Below are 10,548 nucleotides of genomic sequence, written 5' to 3'. Positions count from 1 at the left end.
CCAGACAATCACAGCACCCAGAACGTTGCGATCCCGTTGCCAGTCCCGGTCTGGTACGGGCGCGACACTGAGGGTTGCGATCCGTTGCCGGACACGAAAAAAGACAAAAAGGAAAAAAAAAAAAAATTATTCAGGCTATTGACAATGTTTGAGTCACATCCAGATTTGCAGACTAGCCCCTGCAGCAAACTCCAATAAGCGCTGATTTGGATCAACCTCACTTATTAGAGGAAACATGCTATCAGCACAAACAGTGAGACAGTGGTAAAACGTACCTTGGCCAGGCACTGTCACTTATATCACTTAATTAAGACATGGTCCACAGGCAGCAAAGTCATGTCAGACCACAATGAGTTGAAGAGAATGCAAATTGTTAATCAATTGCACTGCTTCCTTAGTCGAGAAAGTTTTTCAAACAAGAAAATGTTTGCGGAACTAAACAGCATCCTTAGGGAGAGTGAGGCACAGCAGCAGTGGCCAGAGCAGAATAAGAGGTTAAAGGTAGCGTGCACGGGAAAGCCAACCAAGGAGCAAAAGTAGCAGGATGGACGCTAATTGGCATTATCTGCACTTGAACTCCTACACATGAGTTATCACAGGTTTTCAAGTTGCAGCCACAGATCTACCATGGAAACCACATTTATCAAAGGCCTACTCTATGCCAGGCACTGGGCGGAGCATTTGAACTTAAATGCGCATATAGCTAATCTTTAGGACACGTGTGTCTCCTCTGATTTGGAATTCTAGATTTCAGTAGAATGGAAATCTGGAAGTCGGCTAATTTTATCTTACCAGTTTCCAAAATTTTCAGAGCCTACAACATCTTCATTATTTACAAGTAGGGCTACATTAGCAAGAACTACTCTTAAGACAAAGAAAATACTAAAAATGTTTTAAATGTCAACAAAATCTGGCATGACTAAAATGAAAATCATAAGAAAAAAATTTTTAAAAAGCAAGTATGTCATGCCAAGACAAAGAAAATACTAAAAATGTTTTAAATGTCAACAAAATCTTCTGGCATGACTAAAATGAAAATCATAAGAAAAAAATTTTTAAAAAGCAAGTATGTCATGCCTCTAAATGTACCTTACTTCCTGATATTGGTGAAATTCTCAAACTCACCATTCCATTCTGTATCTCACTGTCTGAGAAACCGCAAAAGGATTCATCATCAGAGTCGGCATGAAAAATACTGGCCAGTTCGTTAGTGACATCTGGCCTTGGTTTCTGTAAAAATCCACAATGGTTTAACACATCTTGCACCTCACTTTCTGAAAAGCCGCAGAAAGATTCATTATCAGAGTCCTCATAAAAAACACTTGCCAGTTCTTCACTGATATCTGACCTGAATTTAGGTTTCTGTAAAATAAATAAATAAGTGTGGTTGTGCATTTTTTTCTTTTTCAAGAACCAATTTTCCATAAACCGTGTAGAGAGCAAATCACATTTACAAGTGCACTACAAGAGAATAGCTTTTGTTACAAAGAAAAATGGTTCAGAGGTTTACAAATGATTTCTGAGTTGTTATGGCAAATCATCAGGCATGTTAGGTTAGGCGACGTTTCAAAAGGATAGAATAAGTAGCTAATCTACCTCCAACAATTACTACCTAGAACCAAAGCAAAAAGTGAAATGAAATTACAGTGCATACTATATTTTCATAACGGCTGTATAGAAATGTAGGCAAAAAGCAAGCAGTTTTAATCATGCACAAAGCATTTGGGGCATTTTGAGCTCTGCAGACTCAATTCTGTTTATTCTCAGGCAGCACTTACCGTGTTTGCAAAATTATCAGAAGCAAAGCTGTCACAACTGTCATCAGAGGATGACGGGGTTTCCATGGAAATCAACTTCACATATCTGAATTTCTTGAAGTTCTTCTTTACTCTGAGATCCTTTTTCTGCAAATGGAAATGGCAACACTATTAAGTGGGATGCTTTATAGAATCTAACTAAAGACATTATTTTTGAGTTTAGTAGGTTCAAACAGCAGAGAGTAGATATGTCCAATTCTCATACCCTACCACAGAAAAAGGAGAATCTGCAATTGCTACAAAAAATTGTAAAACCCAGGTCAAATACTAAGGGATCCCTTTGCAGGAAAATTTGAATGACATTTATCAGTTTATTCAAACATCTGTAGAGCTACCTCTCTACCTACCTTAAGAGCCCTGAAGCTCTTAGCATTATACTACTCCATAGGAGTTTAATGCTAACCTAAATCCAACCTTTTTTAAAAAAAAAACCTGTATGTCTAAAAGGAAATCTCAAAAGTAAAAAATGGCAGAGTAATTTCTATTTATTCAAACATCTGTAGAGCTACCTCTCTACCTACCTTAAGAGCCCTGAAGCTCTTAGCATTATACTACTCCATAGGAGTTTAATCCTAACCTCCTAAATCCAACCTTTTTAAAAAAAAAAACCTGTATGTCTAAAAGGAAATCTCAAAAGTAAAAAATGGCAGAGTAATTTCTCCTCCTCAGCCAAAATCAAGCTAATGAGGTCTTTTATGTATGCTTTGGGTTATATACTATGATGTTAATTTCCCAAACTACAAAAAATTGGGCAGGACCTCTCCTTCATGATGGCAGGTTTCCAATCAGGCCGCATTCCAATTAGGAGGGGTGTAGTGATTTCGGCACAAGTCATTATAAATCAGATACATCAACCCAGCAAATATATGGTACAAGGAGCCAAATTAAAGGTCAAAACAGCACTCCAAACCCAGGGGGAATACCTGACTCCATTTTAGCACTCTATTACCCTAGGGTGACATTCAACTTTTTCTGCAGACCCCTTGCTATATGACTTATGTTTTTCAAAGTTCTTTCATAAAGTGTAAATCACTTGTAGATATGAAAATGCTTCATTCATTCGTCAACACTGAACAGCCCTGCACTGCTTATCAGAAAATGCAATTCACATCTCTCTCATGTAAAAAGAATTGCTATTTCTGCCATTTCTTAATATTTAGTGAGATTTCTTAAGTGTTGTATTAGTTATTTTATTATTTTTAAATTTTATATTACATATTATTTTACTACTTTATTGTTATTAGTTATTTTCTTAAACATGGCCATGACTCATAAGCAGAAGTGACTCCTTACATTGAAAACTCTGAAAGGGCAAGCTCTGCTATAGGCCCCACAAAATAATGCTAAGATGTGAGCTTTCAGGTGAACATAACATTCCTGACATTTCCTTGCCGAATATTCTGCACTCCAGTCTCTTGCAAATAAAATTATTTTCATGATGATGGGTACCCCAACCTCCCTATGCACCTAAATAGAATTCATTCAATCATCTTAGGAAGTTTGTTTTCTGCCCTTAAATTCAGGAAGGCAGGGAAGTGTGATAATAGATACAGCTACTAAGTTACAAGGGACACAATGAACGTTAGGACGCTGAAACGGATCATAGAAGCCCCCCATTTTCCAGATGAGGAAATTCAAGGCCCCAGCGAGGTGAAGTAGACTGCGGAATTCAACAGGGCTAGAAGGGGTACCCAAGTCTGCAATCTCCTAAAACAGCAGCGCTCCTTCATTACTGAGGAGTTATCACCATTTACTCATCAATCTACCCGCATTCGGAGGCCAAGACAGCCTCAGGGGAGGCATCCTATTGGAAGATGTCAGGGAAGGATATGCTGAGCTTCAACAAGTCAGCACATGCCAAGAATTATTTATCAGGCAAATGTATCTCTGGAGGAACAGACATTCTTTCTAGAAACAAGGCAAATGGTCATGATTGTGATGAACTTTTTTGGCAGGCAAGTAGTGACTAATACCATTTATAGTACGTGTTTTTTCGTGACAACCACTATGTAAAGTATGCTTTCACGTGACGTTTAATTATTTGCAGCAAAGGTGCTACCATTATTCTCATTTAAATGATAAAAGTGAGGCTCAGAGAAGTGAAATAGGTTACTCAAGTCACAGGGTGGCTCAAATTTGAACCCAGGCATGTCAGATTTCCAGCTCAGCTGCACATGGCTATACTCATCATGAAAGCCAACGCTCAGCTCCACCCGGGCGGTGACCGAGCTCCGAAACCACGCCCCCTCCCACCCACCCCGGCGAACTCAAGCCTCCCCTACCCTGATATTCATTTTAGGCCTGTCACTCTCTTCCTTTCCACCCATCCCCCCTCTTCTACCCTCTCCAGACTCTAAGATCAGGCTTCCGTTAGAGCAAAAAGTAACGTTCCGCTCAGGGCAACGTCCTGCAGCTGCGAGTAAGGTTGGGGGTGGGGGAAGAGAGAGTGGGAAACCAGCGATGGTCGGCGAATGGTTCGGACCACTATGTTCCTCAATTGCACTTAATCACCGCCTGGGACAAAACGCCTCCCTCCAGTGCGCAACGCAAATTCTAAAGAGACGCTTTTGCAAGACCTTCAATTGCAAACCCGCCGATCCTCAGTGATCAGAAGCAGTGCTGGCGTGGCGGGGGCAAGAGCCACAGGGGTGCGCGCTCGAGGGCCACCCACTGCGCGCGGGTGGAGACGGCTAGCCACGCACCCGTCCCGAGCTGCGTGTGGGAAAGCGTTAGGTTGGACGGATGCGGGGCAAACTCCCAGGGAGCGAGAAGGTGTGCTCCGGCCGGCAGGCACAATCGGAGACCCGCAGCCTCCCGCCGCCGTCCCGCCCCCAGTCCGCACACGTGCACCTTGGACGCACGTGCCTCAGGCTGCCCAGCGCTGCTAACTCTTCTGCAAACCGCTCAAATGTCCACACCGCCCGCGCGCCGGGTGCGCACGCCCGACGGGAATGTCCCCTGGCCCTGACTTACACCGGGTGCACAAAAGCTGGGGCTTGCCCAAACAGGCGACGCACAGACGGCCACCCGTTGATAAGCAGCACTTGGCTGCAGAGCTGGAGACAATCCTCCCCGCTACATACAGATAACTTACCTGTGCAATCAAAGGATGTAGGAGAGAGGGATTTATTCAGCCAGGATATACTGAGGGCTGCTCGTGTGCTTAGGGTATTAGAGGGTGCAAAATGGGGAAAAGTCTTGGTTGTGCTCTTGCTGAACTTTTTTATCTAATTGTGAAGACTTCTACACATAGACTGGTGAGAGATTATTTCATATAAACTGGCGAGAGATTATTTCAAAGTCACTTAGAAGGTAAAAGAAGAGAACAACAGCCAACCACATGCAGCAAAATGGTGGTGCAGAGACGGGGAGTAACACTGATCGAGCACCTTTCCATGCAGGCACTGGGCCGGGTGCTCTGATCCTCACCCCATACCTGTGGAGATCACGGGAAGAGACTGAGGTGCTTTCCTAGGGACACTCAGGCCATTGGAAGGTGGGGCTGGTGTTGAGCTTCTGCTCTGACAAGTTCCAGAGTTTTGGCTCTTTATTTCAGGGCCAGGGGGGGCTTTGAACCAGGCTTTGAAGTTAATCGTAGGCAATGCAGGTAGGGTCGTATAACTTCGTATAATGTATGCTATACGAAGTTATTACGGTTGGGGAGCAGGTCCTGCAAGCTGTGGTAAGGATCCGACGAGGCGTAAGACCCACTTGAGCCCCAGAAAAAGCTCGGCCCCCCTAAATATTCTGAGCTCAAAGGATAGCCTTGGAAACTTTAAAATCCGCTTTAAAAAAGAGCCGCTTTAGGGGCCGCCAGGACTCCTGTCTTTATGTAGCTGCGCGGTCCTTAGCGAGTGGCGCGAAAGTGGTTCGTGTAGCCCCGGGGTTAGCAAGCTGATGTGGGGGAGTCCGGGGGCCGGGGGTGAAGGAGAGCGGCGCCAGGGTGACGCCCGTCGCGCTCCCCGGCATGTCCACTTTCGTTGCTGCGTGCAGTTTACATTACGTTTTGGGGGGTTTGGTTTGGTTTAAGTCATCCAGCAGGAACTCTACCATTTATTAACCGACTCACGGTCGCTGGGCGCAGCACCGCTTATCTGGTAACCACACCATTATCTGAAGCAATAAAATGAGTTAAATCCTGATCTTTCCAGAAAGCACGGGACGCCTACTTGTTTTACATAAAGCTTGTGGTTTTTAAAGTAGAAAAAAGCCGCCGCAGTTTAATGAAGACATATCTATGGGATAATAAAATTTTTAGAGATTATCTGTTGGTGATAGAAGCTAAAGACTGTATTAGTGACTTTTTTCTCCCATCAGAATTTAGAATTATCTGAGTAAGAATGAAAAAGATGTTTTTCATTGCCCTTTTTATCAAACCTGGTATTAACGACGAAAGAATAAAGTGTGAGGCTTTTTTTTTTTTTTTGTAAAGAGCAAAAAACTTGTTTTTAGAAGAAAAGAAATTGAGTCGTTTTAAAAGATTCTAATTATAATTTTACCTTTAAAACAAGTGCTTGAAATAAAAACATTTACATTCCCCCCCTTATTTCAAAACTTTTCTCTTGGGAATAATTACAGTAAGAGAGCATACATGGACACATTTCGTTCCTCTGGATGTACTGAATACAAAAACTTGTGAGCAAGTGAATAACGCCTGAGAACAATGGACTGGAAGGAGTCTTAGCCTTTCTTAAACACCCCTGCCCAGTGGTCCCTCTGCCCTGTGCAAGGGACAAAGAACTCAAGATCTTAATGGCAGGTGCCAGGAGGAGAGGTTGTTGATCGGTTTGTCGAAATTTCTAGCAGTTAGCAGAGCCCTCAAATATTTGTTGAATGAATAAACAAAATAAATGATGAACTAAAATTGCCATTGGTGTCTTTGGGAATACAATTTTGTGCCGCTAAAATGAAATGTTTGAGAATTTGGAACTGCCAAATGCATAAAGTAAGGAAAGATTAAAGCACTTTGCCTGTGAAGGATTCCAATAGGGAAATTCTTAGTCCTCCTGGAGACCTAGAAAATAATTTGCTTTACATGTTTTCTTAAGGATAAGATCTGTGATCTGTCAGTCTTTTTAGAAATCTGAAAAATGCAAATTAAAACGGAGATAGATTTTCTCACTCAGACTGGCAAAAATTTAAAAGCCTCATAAGACCAGGTGTTGGTAAGGATACAAGAAACTCCTTCAATGATGTTAGTAGTGTAAAATTTTAATTTTGGAGAGCAATTCAGTAATATTTAGTAAAACTAAGCAAAACCACTTCAAGATATATGCCCTAGAACAGTTTTTCACACGATGGCTTCAAACCTGTTGATGGACAGTGAAATCAATTTGGTGGGTTGCAACTAGCACGTTTTCTTCTATTTTTTGTATGTACTTTTTTTTCTTAACTTTATTAATTTAATTTTAATGTGGTTGGTAAAAATACTTTAACATGCGATCTATCCTCTTAAAATTTTAAGTGTACAATACAGTATCGTTGACTATAGATACAGTGCTCAATAGCAGTCTCTAAAATTTATTCGTCCTGCTCAACTGAAAGTTTCGCCTGTTGATGGGTAACTCCCCATTTCCTCTTCCCTCCAGCCTCTGGAAACCACCATTTCACTCTGGTTTTATAAATTTTAGATACCTCAAATAAGTGGAATCAGGCAGCTTTTTGTCTTTCTGTGCTTCTATCTTTTTTTTTCAATGAAGTAGAACATGAGAGTAGTTGTTTCCTGAGACTTGTTTCACTTTCATGTGTTTGTGTGTGTGCCATATAAAATGTATCAAAAGTATCATATACTGTGCTTCATCATCAACAAAGTCTTCAAGGCAGTGTCCTGGAGAATGTGCCTAAGTCTTGTACTGATGGTCTCTCATTTATTTATGCAGTTCAGGATTGCTGAATGGCTATTATGCCAGGGATTGTTCTGAATACTGGGGGCACAAAGTCCAGGGAGTATATTCTAGTGGAGGAGCAGAAGTAAACAAATAAGATAGTTTCATGTGTGTTAACTTCTGAAAAATAAAATAAAAGCAAAGCGAAAACTGAAAGCAGGTAAGAGGGTCAGAAATGAAAGAGGTACTAATTTAGATAAGAGAAACAGGAAAGGCTTCTCTGAGGTGGTGATATCTGCTCAGAAACCTAAACAAAGTCAGGAAGCCACAGAAAGAAGAAGAAAGTGCTGGTTTCAGTAGAACCAACAGCTGGTTTAAAGGCTCTAAGGCACTGCACAGCGAGGGTCCCTGTGGCTGGACTTAGAGAGCTAAAGAAACAGAGGCCGATCTCTTGGGCCTTCCTGGCTATAGGAAGAGCTTTGGATTTATTCCAGATATGATGGGATGTCATTGGAGGATTTTGATGAAAGACCCAATGTGACCCCACAGTCTGTAAAGTACAGGGGAGCCAAGAGTGAAGATGGGACACTTAGGAGCTCCTGGAGGAGAAAATGATGACTTGGACTGGGGCAGTTGTGGGGTGGAGAGAACAGATCAGATTTAAGATATATCATTTTGAAGTTAGAGCTAATAGGACCTGAGGGATGGATGGTTCATTCATATTAACATTGTGTATCATAGTAAAATATTGCAAACAACCTACGTGTCCTTCAGAAGGGAAATGGATACACGAACAGCGATATATTCATACAATGGAAGGTGAGCAGAGTTCATATGACTGATATCGCCTACTTGCATCAATGTAGAGAAATCTCAATGCTGAATGAAAAAGCAAATTGCAAACTTATCTGTAAAGTATAACCCCTTATGCAAATTTTAAAAACACAAAACATACATAAGTTGTGAAAGTATAAAAACATGGACAAGCAGGATAGGACAGAGGTTAACTCTGAGGAAAGGCGGAAGAAGGAGAGGAGGGTGGGGCCTTCAACTTTATCATTAATGCTTTCTTTGAAAACAAAAATGGTACGAAGCAAATATGGCAAATCTTTAAATGTGGTAAATGCTGGTAATGGGTACATGAGTGTCTTTTATATTTTTACATTCTGTGCTTTTGGGGGGGTGTCTGAAACATTGCATAGTTGAAAGTTTTTAAATTTTGAAAAATTTATCCTACCAATCATTATAAATATATTTGTTGTGTTAAATATGCAGTTCCTTTACAGGGTACTATAAATGGAAATGCAAGTTTTTGTCTTGCAATTTTAGGTGCCTCATAAAGGTCTTAAGTCACTATTAATCATACACTGGTAAATATTTTCATTTTGAATGAAAGACACAAAATGAATAAGCATGGAAAATCAGTGTGCGGGGAAAGATGAGGGCCCAGGCACAGCAACAGGTGAAAAGAATGACATTTTATAAGCACATACCCGACATATACAGACAGTATCTGGTATGAGGGCTATAAATATAAAAGGTACTCAGTAAATACTTATTACCAAGTAAAATAATGGTAGGTGAGACTTTAAATCTCTAAAATATCAGTCTTCTGTTCAAGAGCTTTGAATTCCTTGTTCTATTATGAACTTTAAAGATTGACATGTGTTGTTTGTAGCTTTTATTCACCTTGCACAATGAATTCCTTTTCCTATTAAGTTTGAAACTTGACCCTGAGGTTCTAAGAACTCAGCACTTGTATAATGAGGTGAGCTAAAGTCAAATTTTAATTGAGGATGATTCTTTTTAGGACAAAGAATGCAACAACTAACAGGATGTATCATTTTTAGATGAGATTTGAAAGAAATGCTAATGTCCCAGTAGATGTGCTGCTCTCAGTCCCACGCCTCTCTCTCAGGCAGTGTAACATGAACCCAAGTGGCTCTGTAAACCAGAGACCTTGAATAGACCATACACACCTGGAGACAAAGGGCTGCAAAGAGTGTTCACTGTGTTTGTGGATACAAACAGGTTGCAATTTGTCAGGTCACAAATCTTGTTTTAAATAACCCCTAATTATAGATTTACCTCCCCGGTTCTTGCTTTCAGGATGCATAAAGGCAAGAAACCTAAAAGGCCTAAAGTTATTTTTCCATTGCCAAAAGCTACTCTGTGGGAGGGCCCAGCCCATTACCACCCTGGCTCAGTTCAGTTTACAAATGCTGGCTCTCCAAACCATATTGGTATGTTTGCTCTTGATTATATGTCAATATTGTTTTAAGTAGGTCGGTTTGCTCACATCTGATACTTGATTAGAGAAAAGAATATGGCAAAATGAATGCAAATCTGGCCTTTTTTAGCAAGAGGAAATACGAGCTTGTGCTTATTTTTTCATGGTTGAGCACTGTCCATTGAGAAATATGTAACTGCTGGTGTCAAAGCATCATTAAACAATGTGGATGAAGTAAAGTCAAGCTTTGGTTATGGAATCAGTCAGTTCCAACTTTGTGGAAGCTGAATTACAACCAAAACCTAACTCTGCCTACTTTTTACAATCTACGACTCCCCTCTAACTTGTTCTCCCTTCCATTACTTTTTTTTTTTCAATTTGTACATGGCAAAGTTTTTGTTTGCTTTTACTTGAGTTATGTTTGTTTTAAATTTCATCAGCTCCCCTTCTGGCAACAACTGAAGTATACCCAAAAATGGTGTGAAAAATCTCTGTTCATTGCATAGGCAACTTATTATAAATTATCCTTGTGAATTATCCAGGTCATTGATTTCTTCTTCAGATCTGTTCCTTTTAAATAGCTCTTCGGAAAGTGAATTATTGCAGAAAGAGAAAGTTTATTAACTGAAAGGGGACTTAGGGATCATCTGTAGATTAATTTTTTTTTTTTTTTTTT

At 40.6% G+C, this 10,548-nt stretch overlaps 1 protein-coding gene across 2 annotated transcripts in view; it reads right to left on the bottom strand.

The window, feature by feature from the left end:
- The window catches only part of CDCA7 (cell division cycle associated 7), a 9,052-nt gene extending 7,150 nt beyond the window's left edge, over positions 1 to 1,902 (bottom strand). Inside the window, exons 1-2 of one of the 2 annotated variants that reach the window (XM_008568168.1) lie at positions 1,779 to 1,902; positions 1,126 to 1,362 (exon numbers count right to left, since the gene is read on the bottom strand). In XM_008568168.1, the coding sequence (XP_008566390.1) occupies positions 1,126 to 1,362; positions 1,779 to 1,844 (303 nt within the window). In that variant the 5' untranslated portion in view covers positions 1,845 to 1,902. The remainder of the gene's footprint in view (positions 1 to 1,125; positions 1,363 to 1,778) is intronic. The other variant, XM_008568169.1, reaches the window with a different exon arrangement.
- Between the last annotated feature and the right edge of the window lie 8,646 nt (positions 1,903 to 10,548).

The sequence above is a fragment of the Galeopterus variegatus genome, unplaced genomic scaffold, assembly GCF_000696425.1.
Source record: "Galeopterus variegatus unplaced genomic scaffold, G_variegatus-3.0.2 Scaffold383, whole genome shotgun sequence".
Taxonomy (NCBI): Eukaryota; Metazoa; Chordata; class Mammalia; order Dermoptera; family Cynocephalidae; genus Galeopterus; species Galeopterus variegatus.
This window is presented reverse-complemented; position numbering and strand designations above follow the sequence as displayed.